General features: G+C 46.9%; 2 protein-coding genes across 2 annotated transcripts; both read right to left on the bottom strand.

Moving 5' to 3' along the window:
* Positions 1-60: 60 nt before the first annotated feature.
* LOC119277824 (peptidyl serine alpha-galactosyltransferase-like) lies at positions 61-4,662 on the bottom strand. The gene is made up of 8 exons (XM_037559146.1): positions 4,281-4,662; positions 3,797-3,967; positions 3,102-3,345; positions 2,781-2,981; positions 2,216-2,682; positions 1,979-2,143; positions 1,466-1,709; positions 61-1,060 (listed from the first exon to the last, which is right to left on the bottom strand). The coding sequence occupies exons 1-8, from the start codon at positions 4,565-4,567 to the stop codon at positions 392-394; spliced, it is 2,448 nt and encodes an 815-aa protein (XP_037415043.1). The 5' UTR covers positions 4,568-4,662; the 3' UTR covers positions 61-391.
* Positions 4,663-5,510: 848 nt separating this feature from the next.
* Positions 5,511-9,538, bottom strand: LOC119277823 (two-component response regulator ORR26-like). Its single transcript, XM_037559145.1, has 5 exons — positions 9,308-9,538; positions 8,177-8,329; positions 7,681-8,061; positions 7,501-7,577; positions 5,511-6,781 (listed from the first exon to the last, which is right to left on the bottom strand). The coding sequence occupies exons 1-5, from the start codon at positions 9,414-9,416 to the stop codon at positions 5,747-5,749; spliced, it is 1,755 nt and encodes a 584-aa protein (XP_037415042.1). The 5' UTR covers positions 9,417-9,538; the 3' UTR covers positions 5,511-5,746.
* Positions 9,539-23,726: the final 14,188 nt, after the last annotated feature.

The raw sequence follows: 23,726 nt of genomic DNA, 5'->3' as shown, positions 1-23,726 counted from the left end.
CCAAGACAAGAATTTTGGGACGGAGTATGTAATTTTGTATAGAACAGTCCAGAGGGATTGTGTGACCAAAATGTTTATTCTATCTGTATGCTAGTTAATCACATACAACTTTCTACACATAGACACCTTAATTGACTAGGGAAAACAATACAAAAGCGTATCAATTACACCAAGCTAAACAAACACCTATAGGAATTGAACATAACAACGTTAGGTACAGTAGTTGCAACAAAATCTGCTAATAGCACTAAGAAAACTTGTCAAAAAATAAGGAATTCACATGGTTAATCAGCTCCGGCTTCTTCGGATAGCTCATATAGGTGTTGTTAGCCTCTAGACTCCTTGTACTGTACCCCCTTTATGTCTGTATGGCAAAGGAATAAACTTATGATCATACTGTTTGTTTTATAGTCAAACTGTGGGCCTTCTGGCTTCTGGAAGCCCTAGATCTTGAAATACTTCTCCTTCGTTCCGAGAAAAACATCGAGATTACCAGTAAGAAAACTACTACAGATGTTGCCCAAACAGCAAAAATCCACATCTTTGATGATCTGGCTAGTCTCTTTGATCTATGTACACCTGATACAGTGTCTGTGGCTCTTTCAACAGCCTGCTGCCTGGTCACATCCATGTGCTCCACATTTCGTCCAATTGTAGTCGTAGACGACCGTTGTGTAACTCTCTCTGATTTATTGGAGGTTAAAACTTCCTCCATTTTCTTCGAGATGCTGCCTATGGTGGTGCTTAGTCGAGGGCAATTTCGGCGTTTGTGGTGTAAGTACAGGGCCTTGTTCAAAGCCTTGCCACACTCGATGCTGAGAAGATCCCTCTCCCGTGCATTTTGATCGCCTTTCGTGATAGCAGATGGATCAGGTGGTTCAGGGAACTTGGCCCAACATGTGTTTACAATATCAGCGTTTCTCCAGTCAGCCTTGTCAAAGCTCCAATCACCAACACCAAATCTCAGCCCATAATGGAAAACCTTGTAATTTGCTCCAGGCATTGGAACATAGCCTGGATATATTAATATGTCACTCCTTATGATGTGCCGCAGGTTAAGCTGCATGACAAGTGAAGAAGAAACTGTCAAGCAGCAAGACAAACCAATTTGCAGAGAAGGACAAGGTCATGGCCCTTATAGTTCATCGTCTATACTAGATTTCTAGAACTTATGAATGCTAACTGCCAGCTGGTGCTATCAATACTAGCTTTCGAACTTATAATGACACCGAGAGATCTAACTGCCAACTGAAGCTAACCATGCTAGCTTTCTAGAACTTATTAGCACATGCTCTCCATAGACTATCTCTAGCAGTTACAAGCACCATATTTGCATTGATGTAAACATCTACAGGTTTTAAAATGATTCAATACAGCCAGTAAGTTCTAATGCAGTGCAGCCAGTTGCAGACATATGCTTGAAGTTGCAAGAACAAAAGGGGAAAACATAAACCACTACACATACCTCAGCTGCTGCAAAAGAGTAACCATACATCTCACTTATCCAGCCAGAGGCATATATATCACCAGTAATGTTTGTCGCATAGTGATCTTTGTCTGCACGAACCTCTTCTGATTTGTGCAGCCACAGCATAGCAAAACGTCGGAGATCATCAATATGCATGATAATGACACCACCAACCTTTTCGCATGCAGATGGATTGCGAGTGTGTATCTTTGCAAGTATGTTATCACACCCAATGAGATAACTGACAAACAGAAAGGATGATATTAGTACATGGTTCTCTCATATGCAGTAATTACATGCATCACTGCCTCAACTTGCAATGAGACTTGCACAAATCTTGAGGTAAGTTGGTTCAACGAACTCTTGGATGTGCACTAAGATTTGTGCAAACTCAGCATGGAGGTGATGCATAGAAGCACCTCTCAACATATCTGGTAAACAGGAATTGTAATATCACTAAACCACAGCAACACATGCTGCAAAATACACAGCACCACATAAGAATCTTACTCATAGGGAGTTGAAACAGGATGACCAAGTTTTGCACCATACTCCCATGGAGTGATGGGACCTCTCATGATCATATCAGCATCCAAGATAACAATGAACTCAGCATCAGTCTGCACATGGTTAATCCAATGGAGAACTGCTGCTGGTTTATTGATTGCTGGGTACCTAAGAAGAACAAATAAAAGATTATGTACTGAGCAAAAGTTTTGAGCGCATTATTAAATCAGAAGTTTATACCAGTCCCCTGTCAATGGGTGTCTGTTCATAGATGGAACATAATGTGTGGGAGCAAGGTCACGGCCCTTATAATTCTTCAAATCCTCGTCTGTACAACTCAATAAGCGTGTAATATTACCAGGCTGACCACTTATACGAAAGCTGTGCATGAGCCCAACAGTTTGCCAGTCAAAATACGACGAACATTCGGTTGAGAAAAGGGTGTGTATTTTTGGATGTCTGCTTTTGGACAATGCAACATGCTGTACAGTCAACTTGTTTTCAACTTTTAGACTGTTCCAGTACTTTGGTTTCGTAAGCTCCGAGAACCTTTTGCTTTTAAGGAAGCTCAAGTATTTTGACCACTGTGGTTTCGGGCAGCCAACAGATGTGTGATGCAAAAGAAGCCCTTCGTTCAATGTGTGAATGCACTCGATGCTTAGATATAAGGCCCGTTTCACATTTGGGTCAGATTCCATCACCTCAACCTATATAAAGTTAGTAACATTAAATAGTCGCATACAGGATAGCTAGCTACTGCCTACCAGTGAGAGCATCCCAAAATATGGTTAGGAAGACTGTTTACCTCTCTAGGGAATGGAGGTGGAGGAAATAGGCGGTTGCAGTCATAAACTATACCATCCTCATGGTGTTCTAACTTGCTGAAGGACCAATTTCCAACTTTAAATGGCAAACCATAGTGCAGGATAAGTGGCTCAGTGCCAATTCTTGGAGTATAGCCTGGGTAGATCATTATGTCATCATTTATCTTGTGTCTTAGACCTACCTGTCGAAGAGGATTATAGTATTATACAATGAAGGTAATATGTAAAACCACATAAAATATACTCAGGAAATATTTGCTTTCACAATGCATAATATAGCGAAGAAGAGTAACCGAGCTTACTTCTGCAGCGCCAAATGAGTACCCATACATCTCACTGATCCACCCCATGCCATATATATCACCAGTAATATTAGTTGACCAGTGGGACTTGTCTTGCCTCACTTCTTCAGTTTTTGACAGCCACAGAGGGGCTAGAGCCCTTAGGTCATCGATATGCATGATCAGAATTCCGCCAACTTTGTCACAAAATTCTGGATGTGCAGTGTGCAACTGTGCAAGGATGTTATCACAACCCTTCAAGTACCTAGTTAAGAGAATACGTAAATAAGATAAATCGGAGGCTGAGTTCCAGACTTCCAGTCAGACAATGATATGAAATACCTAGCTACCAAGCGAGGAACCAGAGATAACGTTTGCGTAGGTAATGGGTGTTATATAGACTTGCTTTGTGCTACAATTCAAATTTATACAAGAATATTCTATGTTGCTCTAACAAGTTTAGAAAGAAGGATGAAGAAGAATCAAACACTTGGTACCAGGTACCAACGGCAAACTGAACCTGAGTTAACAAGTGACACTCAGTACAAAAGGTATGCTCCACGAGGAAGGATGAGTCACCAGTGTCTAAACTATTGACGTGGTACAGTACTATTTCAGTAACTAATTTTACTACCATCGCCCAATTCCTCATTACCATATTAAGCAGAAAATAGACAGAAGGATCATCAATTCTGAAGTGCTGACTGAAACCATACCCATAATAAGCTGCAACAGGCTTGCCTTTTTCTGCTCCGAGTTCCCAAGGAATGATAGGACCTCTAACAATCTGGTCTGCATCCAAGATCACGACCCAATCGACGTTGTCCGCCTCTGGACTGTGCTCCAACCAATGTACCACCCCTGCAGGCTTGTTGATGGCCGGGTACCTGCACACACAAAATGACACAAAGCACACTAAGGCCACTTTCATTCCAAATGAGGAAATCTTCGAAGCTCATATCCATCTGTCCCCCAATTAGTTCACTCCAAAAAGGGCCTGCCTAATCAAGCACCTCACCCAAATCAAGCGTTATAAATTCCAAATGCAGAAGCAGTCCATGCGGGATGCAACTAATTTCTCAGTCCGCCCCCAAATTCTACTTCGGTTTCAGCCAGGCGCAGGGTCACTAGAGCAAATGGGGAACGAGGAGGAGAGGAGCATGTGTGCTGAATGCGCGTGCGGCGAGGAGAGTTACCTACCAGTCGCCGGTGCGGGGGTGGCGGCTGTAGGAGGGGACCTGGAGAGTGTGGCCGATGCGGAGGCCGCGGTAGGAGGCGAGCTGGTCGGGCGCGCAGCTGAGGAGGCGGGTGACGCCGCCGGGCTGCCCGGCCTTGCGCAGGCTGTGGAGGAGCCCCACCGCCTGCCAGTCGAAGTAGTCGCCGCACTCCACCGAGAAGAGCGTGTGCAGCCGCCGCCCCTCCCCGGCGGCAGACACCACCACGGCCGGCCACAGCAGCAGGAGGAGGAGGAGCGCGGCCGCCGCCATTGGTGGTGGGGTGGCGGATCTCTCTCCCGGATCCTACCTTCGTTTTCTCGCTGCTTTGTGTCTGGGCCTCTGACCCTGAAGGATTCGTCTACTGACGGAAGGCGACGGGTGCTCGGGAGTACGCCAACCGGGCAGGTTTACGTAAACCCCCTAAAAGTCAAAAGGCAGTGCTGATTTTGGGTAAGGTTCAAAACTTGTGTGTAATACTACACCCTGTCCGTAGTTTTAAAATCACTACGGTAGTAGCAAAATTGTTTTTACTCCCTCTATCTTAAAATGTAAGACGTTTTTTGACACTAACATTTTGAGACAGATGGAGTAGTAAAAATCTCGGATTAGTTGTCGGTCAATGCGTAAAACTTGAAGCTTGTGGACGCCTTACATAAATCAACCGATAAACGGGGTGTTTAACAAATAATAATCAGACTAATTTGGATATAATTTACATGATTTTCTCAGTCACTGAAATTCACTCCGGAGTGTTCAAAGCATCACAACAGAGTCAAATGGAAGCACATTGATGCCCAGCAGATTGGCCGGAGGCAGACAGTTCAGCTGGTGCAGCAGCAAGTGAGTTCCAGCGCAATTGTGATGCAAACTGGTTATGATTGCAACTCTACTGTTCCATTCATCTTTACAGGTGCTAGATTAGTTTTGGTTTGTACTATCATACTGCATCAAAGTCTACTGACCGCTACGCCACCCAAGAAATTCTTTCATGTTAGATCAGTAGTAGTAACTTTCTCCGCGCCCTCGGGGGGAGAAGAAGAAACCTGTCTGACCAACCTGAAACTTACTCCCTCCGTCCCACGATATAAGATCGTTTGTGGGACGGAGGGAGTATAAGTTATGTTTGCCTGTGATGTGCAATGGCAATAGCAAACACAGTCTGCAATGCTGCATCAGAGAGAAAATCTACAGCAGTGCCGGCTCCAAAAGCAAATATTCGACAGTCTCCATATATATACTTTGAGGGATCGTCGAAGAGTATTTATAGATTATACCATGGCACGGTCTATAATACAGACATTTTTATCAAAAGTGGAGTTACTACAGTTAGATCCTTCCACCAAAGGATCAAGTTAGAACACTGCAGCCCTACAAGAGGTGCTATATGGAGACATACCAAACAACACCATCCTCTCCTCGCAAAACGGCATGGCCGAACAGAAGGCGGGATTATGCAAAGAGGCATCCATCCATCAAAGGGTAGTCTGTCGTTTCGCTGCTGAAGTGGTCTTGATCATCATACCAGTTACTTTGTAGCCCAGATAGTATCATCGCGTCGTTGTAGTGAAACAAATCAATGCTACTCAGCCCTACATTCTCAAAGGAGACACCTCCTTGAAGTGGGTAGCCGGGGAGATCCTCGGGCAGAGAAGCAAAATCCGCCCCGCATATGATGCTTGGCTCCTCTTGCGAACGAAGCCAGGAGCCTTGGTTGCTTGTCTGGCCGAAGTAACAATCTTTAGTGGTAGGCAAACCTTCCACACTGGAAAACTTCCGGTCAGCAGCATCTGTTGAGGTCACAACACTGTCACTGATCTGAACAGAAACCGAATCAGCTGTACATGTCAACGCCGGCGAGAAGGACTTGATGCAGTCAACAAGGGCTGGCTTCACATCTGAGAAGTTTCTGGCGTCCATCTCCGTACTGCAACTCATTGAGATCAGCGGAGGTGGTGTGAACAAATGACCAGGAGCAGTGGGGTGTTCCAAGTCTGGCTTTGGTAGGCATGCATAATCCCCTAACAAGTCGCAGCGTGCATGGTTGTGCTTTGGGTACTGCATGAACTGCTTTGCTGGCACTCCTCCAGTCCAGGCCTGGCATTCCAGGATCATGGTTTCTGATGGCTTCCTGTCCTGATTCACTGGCAAACCTTTGAACGACAGCACGCCGCCTATTGGTGAAACACCGGCGACATTCTGAGGTTCGGCAGCTGAACTTACAGAATTCATGCTTCTATCTGGCGCCGGTAAGGGGACCATGCGCTTGGTTTCTTCCAACTGAGAATCCGACACACTGCTCTGGCCTTGTATCTTCTGGGAAGCATGCGGATATCCACTGGAAGTGTTGCTTGGTTGCTCTTGGAAGGAGCTTCTGAGGTTAAGGTTCTCTGATGATGGCCCCTTGGTGCTGAAATCTTGCCTAGCAGAGCCCAGTAGCCTTTCCTCGTTCTGCTTTTGCAGCCTACCCAAGTAGAGGCGATATTTCTGCATAACAATGAATTTTCTTCGTATGAATACCAGAAGATTATTTTCAGCTTTAAGGAATACAATGATTTTACTTGAATCCTACAGTGTTGGTAAGATGCTTCAAAATTCACATGGATTTGTATGAAAATTGAATATGTGATATTTGACAGTTAACAATAAGGATTTATGTTAATATAAATTGCAAACAAGCTTTTTATGAGATGAGAAGGAGCCCCTCAAAAAGTATGCTCCTACAGTAGCTCCACCAATAATCAATTAGTAGCTTTGTCCTGACCCATGAACATGTCAGAGGCAAAGAATACACATGGCGGGAACTCATTGCAACATCATAACATCCCTTTTTTCTGTCATTTACGGAACCAAGAATCTCCTTTCGCTTACTTCTAGGGGAAACTCTGACAAAGGTGATCTTGTGTAATTTAGAAAAGGTGATCCTTTATTGCACAAGAAACTACCTGCATCACATTATAAATTCCAATTTTCTGCTCTTCACACGCCTGATTTGTGATTTTCAAAGTTGCACAAATTTGTCATGACACACCAGGTATAGGGAGTTGGAGAAAAGTCATGGTGTAATTATCTGAATTTAGTATGTCCTGTATACAAATTTTCTTGATTTTATTAAAAATCTGATTTAACGCCCTCTTTATGAACTCGGTTCCTTTTTCAAGAAAATAGACCATAGAAATTTAGCATTTGAACATTACATGTCATACCTGAAGATGGCTAGCAACATTCTCTCTTGTTAAGCCCGGCACGTTCATCAGGTCCAAAATTTTCTTCGGCCCCACTTCTGCAAAATGACGACATTTGCCCTTTTGGAATGAGGATCATGCTCATTTGATAAATTTATAGGAAGGTAACTGATATTGTGTTAGATTTCAGAGAGCACTCACTGTCGAATCCAATTTGGTTGACAGCATTTACAAACTTCTGATGCAGATCAACAGACCAGACTACTCTAGCCTTTTTAGCAGTAGCACCGTCACTGGAGTCCTGATCTCCGTGGTCCACGTCTTTTCTCTTCCTCGTGGCATCGGAATCAACTGTCATAAATAGGCCCTTCTCATCAAATCCCTCGAAACCATATCTTAGTATCTGGAGATCATCACAGCTATCATGACCTTCGATCTCTTTAACCTCGTGCATTTTCTTCCTGTATACATGTTGCCAAATGTTCCGGAGTTCCTTCATCCGAACGGGCTTAAGGAGGTAATCGCAAGCACCATGCTGGACACCTTTCATCACCCTACTTGTCTCCCCATCAATGGACATCACTGTGAAAACAGAGTGGAGCAGTTTGGAAGTTTTGAGTAGATATTCAAACTGAATAAAATATATCGTTTCTTCTTTGAAAATTGCAGGAAGACAGATTTGGTGTTGGATACTAACTTATAACAGGTAGATCCATCTCAAGTCCAATGTGTTCAAGAAGCTTGAAGCCATCCATGTCTGGCATGTTGACATCACTAATCACAATGTCGAACCTGTTTTTCCTCTCCCGGAGAATTTCAAGAGCAACTCTAGCTAGGCCGCATGTGGTGACTGCAGGTAGATAACTAGTTTAGTCTAACTGATAAACAGATAACTCATCATCATCCATCGCACAAACATCATGACTATTAACATAAATATGGAGTGGAGGCATAAAAATGGTTTCTGCGCTGGCGCACAACACAAAACAGAGAGGCTAATAGGTTGGTAGTTAAGTTAGTTAAGAAGACTGATCACTCAGTAGTGATAATTGGCAATAGGTCTAACCAAAGGACAGGTAAGTACTGTCTGTTAAAACTGAATTTTGCACATAGCCCGTAAAGTCCCCAGCCACTGGTGTCACAGAAATATAACACCTAAATGGTGAAAGGCCGCAAAGAAGATATTGTTGGAACTACGCGCTCTGAATTTTAATGTGTGGTTCCTGGTAAATTACACAGGAGTTGCCTGAAAAGCAAATTACGCAGCACCTCAAAAGAAACAAAACTGATGCAGTAGTGACACCGACTACTCTGGAGAAGCAAGACATCCATCCAAATAATTGAGCAATCATCATCACCTAAAAGTGGGCACAGCCTCGAAATGCATATGTTGTTCGCTATACGAAATTTTAGCCAAAAAGGGTAAATGGACAAGGCCTCTGTTGCTCCCACCCAGTCACTCACAGTTGACACCAACCAGTCACACACATACATACACAAGCAAAAACAGACACAAAAAGGAGCCCAAAAGCGGGCAAATCGCTGGAGGATGATACAAATCTATGAAAGACAGTTCCCCAAACAGCCTAAATTCGATCGACAAGGTCCGAACAGTCCACTTCAATTCCAGAACGCGCACACACACCCACAGTAATTTAATTATAGCGAGTAGTCTCGACCAATTTCACTGGGTAATTTAAACAAGCAGCAGGCATGCATAGGCGACGGACGGATGCACATACACCCACAGGAGAGGAGGAGGCGACAGCGTAGCCGGCACGCCAAGCCGATCGAGAACCCGAAGAGGAAAGCAGGCGGAGATTCGAACCTTCGTAGGAGCACTTGCGGAGCATCTTCTCGAGTATCTTGAGCCAGGTGGGGTCGTCGTCGACGACGAGGACGCGCAGCCCGTAGGGGAAGGCGGATGCGTCGGCCATGGCCGCGCCGCGCCGCGCCGCGCTCAGCCCTCCTTCCTCTCCCTCGGTGCGCGGCGGGCGGGGGCCTGCGAGTGGAGTGGGAGGGAGCGGGCAGTGGGAGGCAAAGGTGGGGAGGCGGGTAAAAGGGCTGGGGGTTGGGGGGAAGTGGAGGGGGAGGGGGCCAATTAATATTGGCGCGCGCGCGCGCTTAACCAACTTTATTCCGACTGCGGCTTTCTCTTTCTCGCGAGCCCAACAAACGGCTTTGGAATAAGAGAAGAAGCCGAGCCAAGTGAGCCGTGACCGGACCTTGATCAAGTGGGGGTGCGAGGCGTGTTGCTTTTCTGATGGTTCTGCTCCTTCTCTATGGCTGGGGAATGTTATTGTTATTAGGCATACTGACTGGCATAGGGCTTTGTTAAGTTGTAAGTTGGGTCTTGTGATAGGAGATAAGGAGCTAAGTTTGTCTGAGTATAATGTGCTTTTCTGGCTAGTGGGTAATGCTTTGGTGGTGGATGTAGAGGCTGAATTCTGTAGACGCAGATGAAGTGCATTTTCAGATAGACGGATGTTGCAGTGTGTCAACCGATGTATGTTTGCGGGTTGTTGTTGTGATGAGATTATTCTCTAAACCCGCCACGAGGAAGATGAGTTTGACGGGTTTACAATAATTATTATTATATTGAGTCCAGGTATGTTTATACAATCATAATGTAATTGTAACCTATTACCCAAAAAAAACAGTCTATTACCATTATCTCGCCCGGCTCTTTACTTGTTTTTTTTTCTATTGAGTTTTCCTCAACTTGTTTTCTTTTTCCCCAAAGCTCCCTTTAACCATTACGGTAACGTAATGGGTGTCGGATAACATGGGTATGTTTGCTTTGCCATGTCATGGTGTCCACCTAATAGTATGTGTTAGTCTAACGATAAAAAGTAAAACTATGTGATAGACAGAGACACGTTTAGAGAATCCAGCACACATACACACAAAAAAAAGTTAAGTGAGGCATGATTGAATAATGGTGATAGTTTAAGAAGTCCAGAGTGCACTCTCATAGAAACACGACTAGCCAACACAAGCAAACACTAGGCTACGCACGGTTGATCCACACCATCGGAATTTATTGTGATTCAACATACCAAATTATGATTTAGGGCATGTGATGACACATATCCATGCTTCTTTAAACTCAATGAGGTAGGTTGGAAATCTATGATAGTGTGCTACATTGTATCCATTTCTACATGGTTTCATACCTTGCCAATGACCGCATAACCAATTTCTCCGTCTGCATTTTTAGGGCATCTCCAGCCGTTCGGCCCCCCGGGCGCCTAAATAGAGCGGCCTGGGGGCGTGCCGGCGCTAGTTCCTCCCCTGGGGCGACCTAGCTCCTAGTCACGCCCCCACGCGCCGGCCCCAGGATGCGGGAAATTTAAACTTGGTCGTTCCCGCTCTCAAAAGACGCCGCAAATCCGGCGATCAGACGTAGTCTGGCGTTACAAAAAACAGAGCGCCGCCGCTGCAAGTTCGCGTGCGCAACGATTCACTCGGCGGGGTCGGCTCCAGGCGTTGGCGGAGTCGGCGTGCGCGGGCTCGTCGATGTCGGAGCTGCTTCGGTGCTGGGCTGCGTCGGCGCGGCTTCGGCACTGCTGGGCGGCGATGTAGAGGCGTCGTTCGGGCTTGGCGTCCGTGTGGTCGTGGGTGTCGTCGGCGTCGTCGGCGTTGCCGTCGGCAGCTCGTTCAGGATGAGGCCGCGCTGCACCAGGAACCACGCCTTGAGCTTCTCGTCGTTGCTCTATTGCTATGGCCCTGTTCCGCCTATCGGCGGTGACTGCTTCGCGCCGCTGAATTTCCACCCTCCACTCGGCGTTCGACAGGCCCGGTGGCTTCGATGGCGGCGCCCTCGGCTTCCTCTGCTTCGGCTGGGCCATGGCGCCAGTCGCGGTTGCCGCCGCGCGCGGCATGGCGTACTTCTTCGGTGGCATGGCGTACTTCTTCGCGGCGAGCGGGAGGGGGTTTGGCGGGAGAAAGGGAGAGAATGGCGGGAGGAAGGCGAGCGAGCGGGAGAGATGCGAAGGAAAAGCGTCAAGAAACGGCGGGAAAAGGCCCTCGGGTCGCCTCCAGGGCGGGCCCACGCACCTTTTTCGCTTGTGTCGGCTCCCCAAGCGCCCCCCTGGCAGGGACGAAGCTAGAAAAAATGTTTGCTGGGGTCAAGTCTATGGCAGTGGGGTCATTTTCAATAAGTAGATAGTGTTTATTACTAATTTAATGAAGCATTTCCTGATTTCATTGGGGTCAATTGACCCCAATGCCTACCAAACAACTTCGTCCCTGCCCCCAGGGCGCCGGGTTCGGCCTGGGTCCGCCGGCACCGGTTTTGACCCGAACCGGCGAAAAACGGGCTTCTAGGGGCGCGACTGGGGCCTTTTTTTGACGCCGGCGCGGCAAAATTGCTTGGGGAGAGCCTGTTGGGGGCGCGGCTGGAGATGCCCAGTATACATTACATTCTACTAAAATATGCCAAATAACTAAACATGCCATGTCTTTCATAATACAACTGTAACCCTACTCACTTGATTAGAGAAGTGGATGTATAAGCTCACCCCAAGAATTCAAGCCTCTTACACGCCTAATTATATCGTGGGGACTTCTCCTATAGTTAAAATGAAATATACACAAGCATGCATGTGCACCATCATACATACACATTCATATGTGAGTGCATCCCCTCGGGCCACACACTTGGAATTGGTTGATATCGAGGATAATTTAGTGGTCCCACAAATTCTCACGGAGTGATGCTCGTTTGGAGACTAGTCATGTAGAGTAGTATATATTCTCTGTTTAAACTATTTATAATCATAACAATATGTATCCCAATTTTTTTGTGACCTTCAAAAGGTCTTCATTTTTTATTTATTTTGGCTTGTCAGTTCCCCTCCTCCCACTGCCAATGTATTCTTGTAATCTTGGTTAGATGTACAAACGAACCTCAGCCAAGTTTTAAGCAAGGTGGGTTTAGACTCAAATCGCACAATACATAGGCCTACACTGTCCCAATGTGCTAATCATATAATTCCATATCGGCGGGCTCATATTTGATAGAATTGTGTGTAGTTTATTTTTATTATTTGTAGTGTTGGGGAACGTTGCATAAAATAAAAAATTTCCTACGTTCACCAAGATCAATCTATGAGTTCATCTAGCAACGAGAGAGAGGGGTGCATCTACATACCCTTGTAGATCGCGAGCGGAAGCGTTCAAGAGAACAGGGTTGAGGGAGTCGTACTCGTCGTGATCCAAATCACCGGAGATCCTAGCGCCGAACGGACGGCACCTCCGCGTTCAACACACGTACGGTCAGCGTGACGTCTCCTCCTTCTTGATCCAGCAAGGGGAAAGGAGAGGTTGATGAAGATCCAGCAGCACGACAGCGTGGTGGTGGATGCAGCAGGGATCCGGCAGGGCTTCGCCAAGCGTCTGCGGGAGGAAGAGGTGTAGCAAGGGGGAAGGGAGGCGCCAAGTGCAAGGGTGCGGCTGCCCTCCCTTCCCCCCTCTTTATATAGGGACCCCGGGGGGGCGCCGGCCCTAGGAGATTGAATCTCCAAGGGGGGCGGCGGCCAAGGGGGGAAACTTGCCCCTCAAGGCAAGTGGAGGCGCCCCCTCCCCTAGGGTTCCCAACCCTAGGCGCAGGGGGGGCCAGAGGGGCGCACCAGCCCACCAGGGGCTAGTTCTCCTCCCACTTCAGCCCATGGGGCCCTCCGGGATAGGTGGCCCCACCCGGTGGACCCCCGGGACCCTTCCAGTGGTCCCGGTACAATATCGGTGAACCCCGAAACTTTCCCGATGGCCGAAACTCGACTTCCCATATATAATTCTTTACCTCCGGACCATTCCGGAACTCCTCGTGACGTCCGGGATCTCATCTGGGACTCCGAACAACTTTCGGTTTGCTGCATACTAATATCTCTACAACCCTAGCGTCACCGAACCTTAAGTGTGTAGACCCTACGGGTTCGGGAGACACGCAGACATGACCGAGACTGCTCTCCGGTCAATAACCAACAGTGGGATCTGGATACCCATGTTGGCTCCCACATGCTCCTCGATGATCTCATTGGATGAACCACAATGTCGAGGATTCAAGCAACCTCGTATACAATTCCCTTTGTCAATCGGTACGTTACTTGCCCGAGATTCGATCGTCGGTATCCCAATACCTCGTTCAATCTCGTTACCGGCAAGTCACTTTACTCGTACCGTAATGCATGATCCCGTGACCAGACACTTGGTCACTTTGAGATCATTATGATGATGCATTACCGAGTGGGCCCAGAGATACCTCTCTGTCATATAGAGTGACAAATCCCAGTCTCGATCCGTGTCAACCCAACAGATACTTTCGGAGATACCCGTAGCATACCTTTATAGTCACTCAGTTACGTTGTGACGTTTGGTACACCCAAGGCACTCCTACGGTATCCGGGAGTTACACGATCTCATGGATACTTGACATTGAAAAAGCTCTAGCAAACGAACTACACGATCTTGTGCTATGCTTAGGATTGGGTCTTGTCCATCACATTATTCTCCTAATGATGTGATCCCGTTATCAATGACATCCAATGTCCATAGTCAAGAAACCATGACTATCTGTTGATCAACGAGCTAGTTAACTAGAGGCTCACTAGGGACATGTTGTGGTCTATGTATTCACACGTGTATTACGATTTCCGGATAACACAATTATAGCATGAATAAAAGACAATTATCATGAACAAGGAAATATAATAATAATCCTTTTATTATTGCCTCTAGGGCATATTTCCAACATGTAGAACACACCGCATGAATAGATTACCTTCCGCAAAAAAAAGTTAAACACATCTTCATAACATAATCCATCCACTTCAAAACAAATAGTGTTTTGGATTTGCACGATCCTTGTTGAATGCCTTTGGCGGTTAATATATTCAAATACATGCACATTTAATTATTAAAATTATATTCTGAAACTGTTTTTCATGGAACAATCAATAGGGATGTCTATTGTCAAGTTGCCTCAAATTTATAAAAATCGAAGCCACCTTTTGCTAGCCTTAATATTTTCGTCGAATGGATGCCAACCCTTTTGTCGATATTACGTGTTGGCACATGAGCAAGTAAATGGGTTGATATATTATGTCTACTTGGTCTCCTACTTAGACCTAATTAGGTTGAACTATCCCTTTTAGCCCAAAAATGACCAAACAAAAACAGAAGAAAAAAACCCTGATCGTTCAATGGAAGAAGACAAAATAATTGAATTATGTTTACCCAAACAGAAAGCAAAATAAAAAAAAACGAAGTGCATAATTACCATAAACTCAAATTGAATTACAACGACTTCAAAAGCTGCATAAACACAACATTAAACTTGTATTTTTTCGATCGAAGCGTGCAAAAAAGCAAAAGATGGTGGAGCCTTTTTAGGTTGACTAGTCTATTGAGACCGCAACAAGTCAAATGGCGCCAGAATCAGCAAAGCGAATATAATTAGTGGGTGTCGATTTACAATTCATCGGGGTATTCTGAAATGGAGATATTACTAGTAGTCCCTCGGTTCCAAAATATTTGAAGTTTTAGTTTGTCCTAATTAAGTTAAACTTCTTTAGGATTGACCAATTCTCTATAAAAATACACAACATCTACAACATCAAGCTAGCTTCACTAGATTCATCATGAAGTATATTATATATTTGTTGTCGTGGAAAAAGTAGGGGTTTTCGAGGTCGAGCTATAGGGAGGACGAAAATTGTGAAAAATTCAAGAATCAAACTTTTCAGTTTTTTTAAATATGAATAAAAATTGCACTACTATACAAGGATGTGATGTGCATGTATGTATAATTTCAAAATGAAATAGCTTGAATGAGAATTGTGCAAAAAGAAAAAATCATGGACTTTGAGGATGAATGGTGCATGTGCTAAAAAGCAATAAATACGTTTGTTCGTGTAACTCTCATTTTAACGTATTTCGCCTTGAAAATTTAAACACACGTACATCACGTGTAAAATTTTTGAATTTTTTTTGAAACGTAATAATATTATTATTTTTTAAATCCGGTCTCCATGGAGCTCGTCCTCCATGAAGTACAGTAGTTGTTAAGATTTTACGATCCGTACACGGAGCTACTTGATCGCACCTGAAGCCCTAAAGGCTTGCGCTCTGTGATGCCGTGAAACTTGACATTCAGGTCAAAGTCGTTCGCCCATTTGAGCCAAGCATCGGTGCTGCACCTTCTTTCACCCTCCTTGGGTTCTCTCCGCCCGATGCGTCCATCATTCTTCCCCAGCTGGTGGCTGGTGCCCTGGTGGTGGTGGCAGTCTTGTCACACGAAGTGAGTATTCCCCGTGCCCCATCAACGGAAGGAATGAGAATTGTCGGTCGAATCCTGGTCACAGACTCACTTGGCATCGGTCACAGACTCGTCCGATCGACGTCGATAGATCAGCTTCACTTGGTAACTCCGAAAGGCCGCGCACCTCGCGTTCCACGGTTCGCCTCTACGTACTTGCACCGTCTCGCAAAAGCCTTGAGAGCGTATGCATGGCCTCCGGCGTGGCGAGAATGGCGGCCGGCCGCCAGAACCTTCTTTGGTTCGCGTCGACGTACCCTACACTCGGCGCGTCACCCATCGGAGTGTCGACATGCGCGCGGTCGTGGCCCATCCCCGTGCCGACAACGGTGCGCGCGCGTGGTGGCGACGCGGCCATGGGCGTCCGGCCTTTCGCTGCGCCAGCGCCACAAGCATATGTGCGCTCCTCCTGGCTGCATGCGCCGCCGCGTGCCGGCCGCCTATACACGAGGGTGCGCACAGGTGTGCGCGCTTGTACGGGGCAGCACGGCGTCCGGGTCCCGCCCCGTTCAGGAGAAAAAGGCAGAGCTAGCCATCTAGCAGCACCGCACCGCACCGGCACCGGCACCGGCGCGGACAAATGAACACGTACGCTTTCGCATCCGATGCGGCGGAGCGGCGGGCGAGGGCGGACGACGAATGCGCAAGAGACAGAGCGCCGATCCCCGCGGCGCGCATCGCCCGCCCCGCGGCCGGCGGCCGAGGGAGGGAATCGGAACGGGGCACGGCACGGAAGCAAAAAGGCGGGCGGTGCCGTACGCCGGCTCGTGCGCGCCCGACGTGGAAAGTCCAGGCCGCACCGGGCCGGCCGGGTAAAATATTTGCCCACCACCGGCGAGCATCGACGGCGACTCGTCCGCGCCCGCGCGGGAATGTTCACGCGAGCACCCGCGGCCACAAAAGAAAGAGAGGCTACGTCGCCCACCTACGCCATGGACGGGAGGGAGGAACGAATTACCAACCCAACGAGTACTACTACTCCGTCCAATTGGGAGAGGCCCGAGCACGACGGACGGGTTGGTGGATTCTCTCATAATTCGAAAGCAATAATGCGACGGACGGACGGGCGGCCGGCCGGCCGGGCGGATGTACTTGGCCATCGCCATTGGCGGGCGCGTGCGCGCCATCGTGCGATAGCGAAAAAGCTCGCGGGCTTTAAGCCCCCATCCCCACCATTTTCAAATGGGTTACGGACACGGCGAGCCATGGTCTTGGTGAGTGGGGATCGAGCTAGCTAGCCCCCCGGGGCTCCTATGGGCGCTGAGATTAGTGGAGCGGAGGGAGGAGCGGCCACGCAGCGCGGCGGCCCTACGCCCGGCTTCCCTTCACCCATCCCCTTTGCTTCGCGGCCAATGGGGTCGATCGCCGGATTCCTCCCTATCCCCTCCCCCTCCCGCGCGCCCAATCCGCCTCGTTTCTTTGCGGGATGGCTGTAGCATGCAGGGACAGGGAGCATGTTTTGTTGTGATCCACCTCTTGTGAAACTTGCTGTCTCGGTCTCGGTTAAACAAATGGATGAGGGGAATCTAACCAAGTCAGTGGCAATTTGGCATATGATTAGATTCCACAGCTTTGTAGGAGCATTTCTTTAGGTGGATGTTTTAACAGTGCACTTGTTGTGCTTGCCTGCTTGGTACGGCTTGAGCCCTAGACTATTAAACCATCTGGAAACAGTCTTGGATGTTTTTGTGAACAGGTTTCTTTTATTTCAAAATGGAGGCAAAAAATTTGCCTCGTCGGTTAATTACTCAAAATGAAGACAAACGATTTGCCTCGTTGATTAATTGAGAAAAAAAAAGAATTGCCCGATTAATTTGCAAAAGAAAACGATACAAATTGACCACAAGAAGAGTGCTTTGAACAAACAACTATTACAACCCCAAACACTTGGACAACGCAACAAAATCTCCGTCAAGAACATATTAACAAAAGGCGATGGGCAACACCAAAACCACGACAACGGGCCAAAATAGTGAGGACGACCTAGGAGACCAAATATCATCCATCAAGCAACTTTCCTATGGCACCACTCTTCTTACTTTTGTACCTGAGTGACTTCTCCTTCAGGATGCCGGTTCGAAGGTAGTCATCCACCTTCTTGCTTTTCCCCGTGACTATCTTTCCTTGGATGAGGAAAACAACCACCCTTCCATTTACAGGGATAACAACCTCCAAGTTGTTGAGCACACCACGAAGCTTTTTTTTGCGAAGAGAGCATCAACATTATGTTGGTTGGGAATGTTATCAAACCCACACATAAGTACATACAAAAGAAAGTATGATCCACTCCACATAAGAAATGATCACTAATGTCATGGGCAAAAGCGACAAAATAACTAAAATAAATTGTATGGACTATAGATGTTTATTAATCGATGTTTTTTTCCAGGTTCTTAACTTTTGATTATTAATTGATGATTTTTTCTCAACAATACTTTATATCATTCTCCACACTCAATACCTTTTCGATTTTTTTTGAGGAACTCGGAAAACAAAACCACCTTCCAAACCTTAACATGCTCATTTACAGTTTTGTGTTTTTCAGAGGTACAAAGAAAGCTTTTCCATACCTATTTAAAATAAACTCTAAACCGACTTTTTAAAATTGTTTCATATTCCATGTTTTCCAAAATAACAGAGGATTTTCTAAGCTGGCATGTAGGTGCATCCTCTATCGTGCTGGCAAGTTTTACACTGAGATTCGTGTTCGCTCTTTATCTTCACTTTATTAAAAAAATCCTTTTGTTTCCTCCCATATGGTACAACATATTAATTCAAAATTTTGCAGGTCAATATTATAGTAGTATTCCAATGTGTAAAAAAATCGATATTCTTGATGTGTAAATACTTAAAGTGATATAGTTTGTACTTTTTAAAACTCTTTAATTTTATATACTATTGCCAAAAAATAAAAATAAATCTAGACATTGAAGTACTAACATATTGTTGATCTCCAAAGTTTCAATTAAATGTTGTGTTGTTTGGGAGAAAAAATTTATATGCACTAATCAACCTAGAAACGGATGGTTAGATACAAGGGCATGCCACGCGGAGCTCAACCCCAAATTTCCATTTCCATTATAAAAAAAAAGTATAATAAAATCGAGCCCTAAAAATCCTGAACCCCAGGTAGTGGGGGTGTTATGGACTGGGAACCCTAAAAATTAAAGAGCAAAATATGACAAACAAATAATATATTGTTATTTATGCATATGACACATATAGTCATAGCTAGTTTTCTAGTATAACATTTTGCATATTTTTAAAATCTTATGCATCATTTCATATTTTTGGAAACACCAAAATACAAAACCACCGTATAAACCACTACGTAAACCAGGCTAGCATTGAGGTTCAGATTTCAGACCTGACTTGACACCATTATTCATGGTTTAAAATATACTTTTCTCCAAGAAAAGGAAATATCACATGCCTAATCTCTGAATGAGATGTTCTTCTGAGGTACAGGCGTTCATGGTACTCGAAACAGGCTTTCGCCCCGCTTTATAGATAAAGCATAGGTACAGGCGTTCAGGTGAAGCACCATTGCTCCTTTTCTAGGTAGCTAGCGAGTACTTGTGAAATATATAGTACTACTACCTAATCTGCCTATCTGGTGGTGGATAGTGCTTGGTACTGGTGAGCTTGAGATGAGGATCCATCATCCAACTCTTCTTTTCCTGCTATCACAGTAAGAGAAAATCCAGTGCTTTGCACGGGCTGACTGTTATTTCCAATGATAAGGTTGCTTCTGTTACAATTATTGTGATACTATTATATACTAGCATAATGATCAGAGAAGCAGATTCTGAATTTACCGGCTAGTGTTGACCCCTACGTGAAAGCGTAACCGAAAGGCCGTAGTAACAATGAACTATCAGCAACTGTCGATCTGCCCCTGGCCTCAACACTCAACAAGATAAAAGTTTGAGCTTCTTCTCCTTTTTATTATGCTTGTAGAGTAGTGACTCAAAAGCCTCTGCTTGGAATACCAACGCTTTTCCCCTTTCCTTTCGCGCAACGGAATGAATACCGCCACTTGAATTGGATACCAATGTTCAGTAGAAAGACACAAGGGAGGCACGCACGCCCACAATGTGAGGCTGATCGACGAGGAGCTTAATCATTGGAGATTTCTGTTCAGATATGCCAAACTAGGGTACTCTAATGACAAGGCAACAGTATCTGCATTTCTTTCTCCTTAGTGTGGGGCTCAAAAAGGCAAGAAATGCCCCCAATTTACAATGCCCTTAGCTCAGATAGGCCTCACCAATTTGTAAAGCCTCACCATGTTAGGGCTTGGAGAAAAGTATTAGTTTTGGCGTGTCTTATCTCCACGGCATACACAGCCAATGGATGCATTCTTTTAGTAGCAGCAATTTTTCTTTAATAATAGCAATAAAAGGCACATCAATTCTTGGTGCACTCACTTTCACATGGGTTGCACCCCTCTGCCTTTGCCTTTTTGAAGTGCCACTGAGATGATTGTTTGCATAAATTATTATGCACCACTTTGAAGCCTAGCTTTTTCGGGTAGTCACGAACTCACGATTAATGGGGGGATATATAGAGGCAAGTTGCATGGGTGTGGCATTTGAAGGAAGAAATATTTTAAGCGAATATATATATAGATAGATCATCCTTGACGTCCAAAAAAAGAAATATATCCCTCTAGAGAATTTTGCCAGATCGGTCTGCCATTTGACTCCTTGGTGCTCGTAGGGCTTACAACTTTTTTCTCTCTGACCTAAAGGACAAGTGATGGGCAAGGAGCCAGGAGAACAGCAAGATAATAAGTAGGCAAATGATGGTGGGTCTCTGCCTCACTTATGTTGTTCTGGAAATATTTTTGGGTGACCTTCTGTCCTCTGCTTCTGCAAGCACTTGAAGTGCAGGATAATGTTTCAGGCAGCTGCCTTCTTCAGACTTTTTGCCCTTTTGCGGCAGATTGGCCCTTGAATCTTTCGATTCCACTGAAAATTAAGCTTGCAGCTGGTGCAGCCATCGATCAACTAGTGACTGTTAGCTAGCTTGACACAGTGCCCGAAATGAATGCAGTAAATGAAGAATCCAATTCGTTGCGACTGGTCAGTTAAATATCAAAGCACAGGCACTTGTATTATATATACACAACATTAGAAGTAACACGAAGATTCTAATACTCTAATTAGTAATAGTGGTTAGGTGCAAAGCAACTCCTGGATCGATCGCTTTCCTCATTTGTGCATTGGCTACTAGGGCTGGCGTTGAGTTGACATGCATGATTAAGTATACAGGCAGGCATGCACATAGACATAGGTAGGTCTAATTGTTCTTTCAGATGAAAATCTAGCTTAGGCGTAGGCTTCGCTGTCATGCGCGCCATCACTTTTTTTAGATAACGATGCATGCCATTGCTGGCTTGCTGCTGCCTCCGTAGCAAATGAAAACAGACAGAAACGTCCTCCTAGATACATTCATTTAAGCGACCGGTAATTCCGGAGGAAGATTGTATCTCATGCATGTCCCCGGCCGATCAAAGCATGCAGGCCCTCATGAATATAAGGCCAACTCCACCGCGCGACCTCAAACGGACGTCCGTTTTGTCCGGATTTTGTCCGTTTGGGCAGCGGGATGGGGTCGTGTCCGGGCCTGTCCGGAGATGCGGTGGCCGTACGCCCAGCGCGCGGCCGCATCATTTACCCCATCCTGTCCGCGTGTATGTAAAAAAGAGAGATACATGTCAAATGCCAAAGCCCTACGGCCGCAGTTCATCACGCACGCCGGCAACAAAGCCAGCGGCCTACACGTCAACGGCCGGCAACACAGCCGGCCTCCAAAAATGAATGGTTGTCCTCACCGGCAACACAGCCAGGGGCCGGCAACACAGCCGACCTTCAAAATGAATGTTTTCCTTGCCGGCACACGACCAGCGGCCCATCGGGGCGGGCGGCAACCATGCCAGCCTCCAAAAAAAAAGAACGGCCACGGCCGATCAGACGACCTAGTTCAGGCCGTGGGCGTCAAGCATCTCCTTCTGCCTGGCCTCGAACCAGGCCCTCGTCTTCTCTCTCATCTTCGACAAGTCCACGCTCATGATCGCCAGGGCCACCTCTTTCGCTTTGGTAGCGACATTGGTGGCCTCGATGTCGAGCTGCCTTTGCCTGGCCTTGACGTTGTCGGCCTCGATGTCGAGCTGCCGCTGCCGGGCCGCCTCCTCGATGTCGAGTTGCCTCTGCCGGGCCGCCTCCTCCATGTCGATCTTCCTTCTCTTGGCCGCCTCCTCCATCTCAAGCTTCTTTGTTTGGAGCTCTAGGTATTGCTTCATTTGCTCGTCCTTGCTTTGCCGCTTCTTCTCGTCCCTCACATCTTTTTGCGACATCATGCCATGCAAAGTGTCATGCAATGCCATGGATGAGGCATCACGAATGTCGTCAACCTTGGAGTTGGTCTTGCCCCTCGGCCTCTTCAACGCCTCGCCATCTCCACCTCCGGCGAACTTGGCTGTCTTGAGGCCTCTCTTTCTTTGGAGTTCATGGTATTGGTCCTTAAACTTAGGGCAATTGTTGATCATAGTCCAACAATGCGTGAGAGTGAATGGCTTGTCATTGTGTCGGGCCTTGGATGCCTCCAAAGATTGAAATGCCTACACCATATGATCAACAATAAAATGAACATGCAACCATGTACAAGGCCGAAGTCTCACGGCCGTAGCAAGGAAAGGGCAAGGAAGGAGAGCATACCATGTCCCCAACGCCGGTACCACTCACGGGCCGTGCTTGAACGCTCTCAAATGCGGCTTGATACTTGTTGCACTCTTGTTGTATGAACAACCATCTCTTTTGAATCGAGCCGACGCCACGTTTGCTTTCAAATTGGTAGGGCTCAAACAACTTCCTTTCATGGAATGTTTTATGGACTCTCGTCCAAAAAACAATGCCCTTTTGTTGCGCGCCGGTCCTTGGATCTTGGCTAATCTCCATCCAAGCTTGGCAAATCAACTTGTCTTCATCTTGTGTGTATGAACCCGTGCGAATGCTCTTCCTCTTCTTTTGTGCTTCCGCTCTTTGTGTCAGCTCGTCAATGAACAATGGCTCGCCACTAATGTCAACGTCATTGTTTTCTTCTTCATCACCTTCGACGTAGATGTCATCGTCTTCATGCCACGAGTCACCATGGTCGTAGTCAGCACGGTCGTCGCCATCTTCACCGGCAGTGAACTGGCCGCGGCCATCCTGACTTTGGGTCTCATCGGGGTCGTAGACAGGGACGTGACCTCCATCATAGATCACTTCCTCCATGAACTGGTCGTAGTAGGGGTCGTCGACCGGTGCCGTTGGTGTTGGCATTCCGTCAAACAAGACGCGGGGGGCGGCATGGTGCCGGTAAACGGCAGCCGTGCTTGCTTTCTTTGCATCTCGACGGACGGTCAGCCGCCGCTGCTGGACCCGGGGGTGACGTTGAGGTCAATGACAGCCGAGGGGCGTGGTGTGGACGGCGCGATCACGCTCACGTCCGGCAACCCCTCGAAACGGGTTTGGCCGTCGTGCCTTGGCGGAGGAAAGCCGGGCGACAAGGGCGTGGTCCGCGACGTCGGCGACTGGCAGTGCGGAGGCCGGGCGACCGACGACCCTGTGTTCGCCAGACCGGCGGCCCCTCCAGAGAAACCGGCCGGGCGACAAATGCCATGCATGAGAAGGGCGTGCGCTTTGCTGACGATGGCCTCCTTCTCCTCGACCTCGGCCTTGTACCTCGCGTTCGGCCGCTCTCTTGGCCGCGCGATGTTGTTCTTGACGACCGCCCTCCGGTCCCTCCTCTTCGCCGATTCCGCGTCCAACTTGGCGATCTCCTCCGGCGTGCACTCCGACCGCGGCTTCCTTGGCGCCTAGCCCTTCTTCTTCTTGGCCATTCCGGGCGGGTCGACGGCCGGGCCGCCGGAGTTTGGCTGGGC

The sequence above is a fragment of the Triticum dicoccoides genome, chromosome 3B (assembly GCF_002162155.2).
Source record: "Triticum dicoccoides isolate Atlit2015 ecotype Zavitan chromosome 3B, WEW_v2.0, whole genome shotgun sequence".
Taxonomy (NCBI): Eukaryota; Viridiplantae; Streptophyta; class Magnoliopsida; order Poales; family Poaceae; genus Triticum; species Triticum dicoccoides.
The sequence above is the reverse complement of the archived record's forward strand: the minus strand, read 5'-3'. Positions and strand labels throughout refer to the sequence as shown.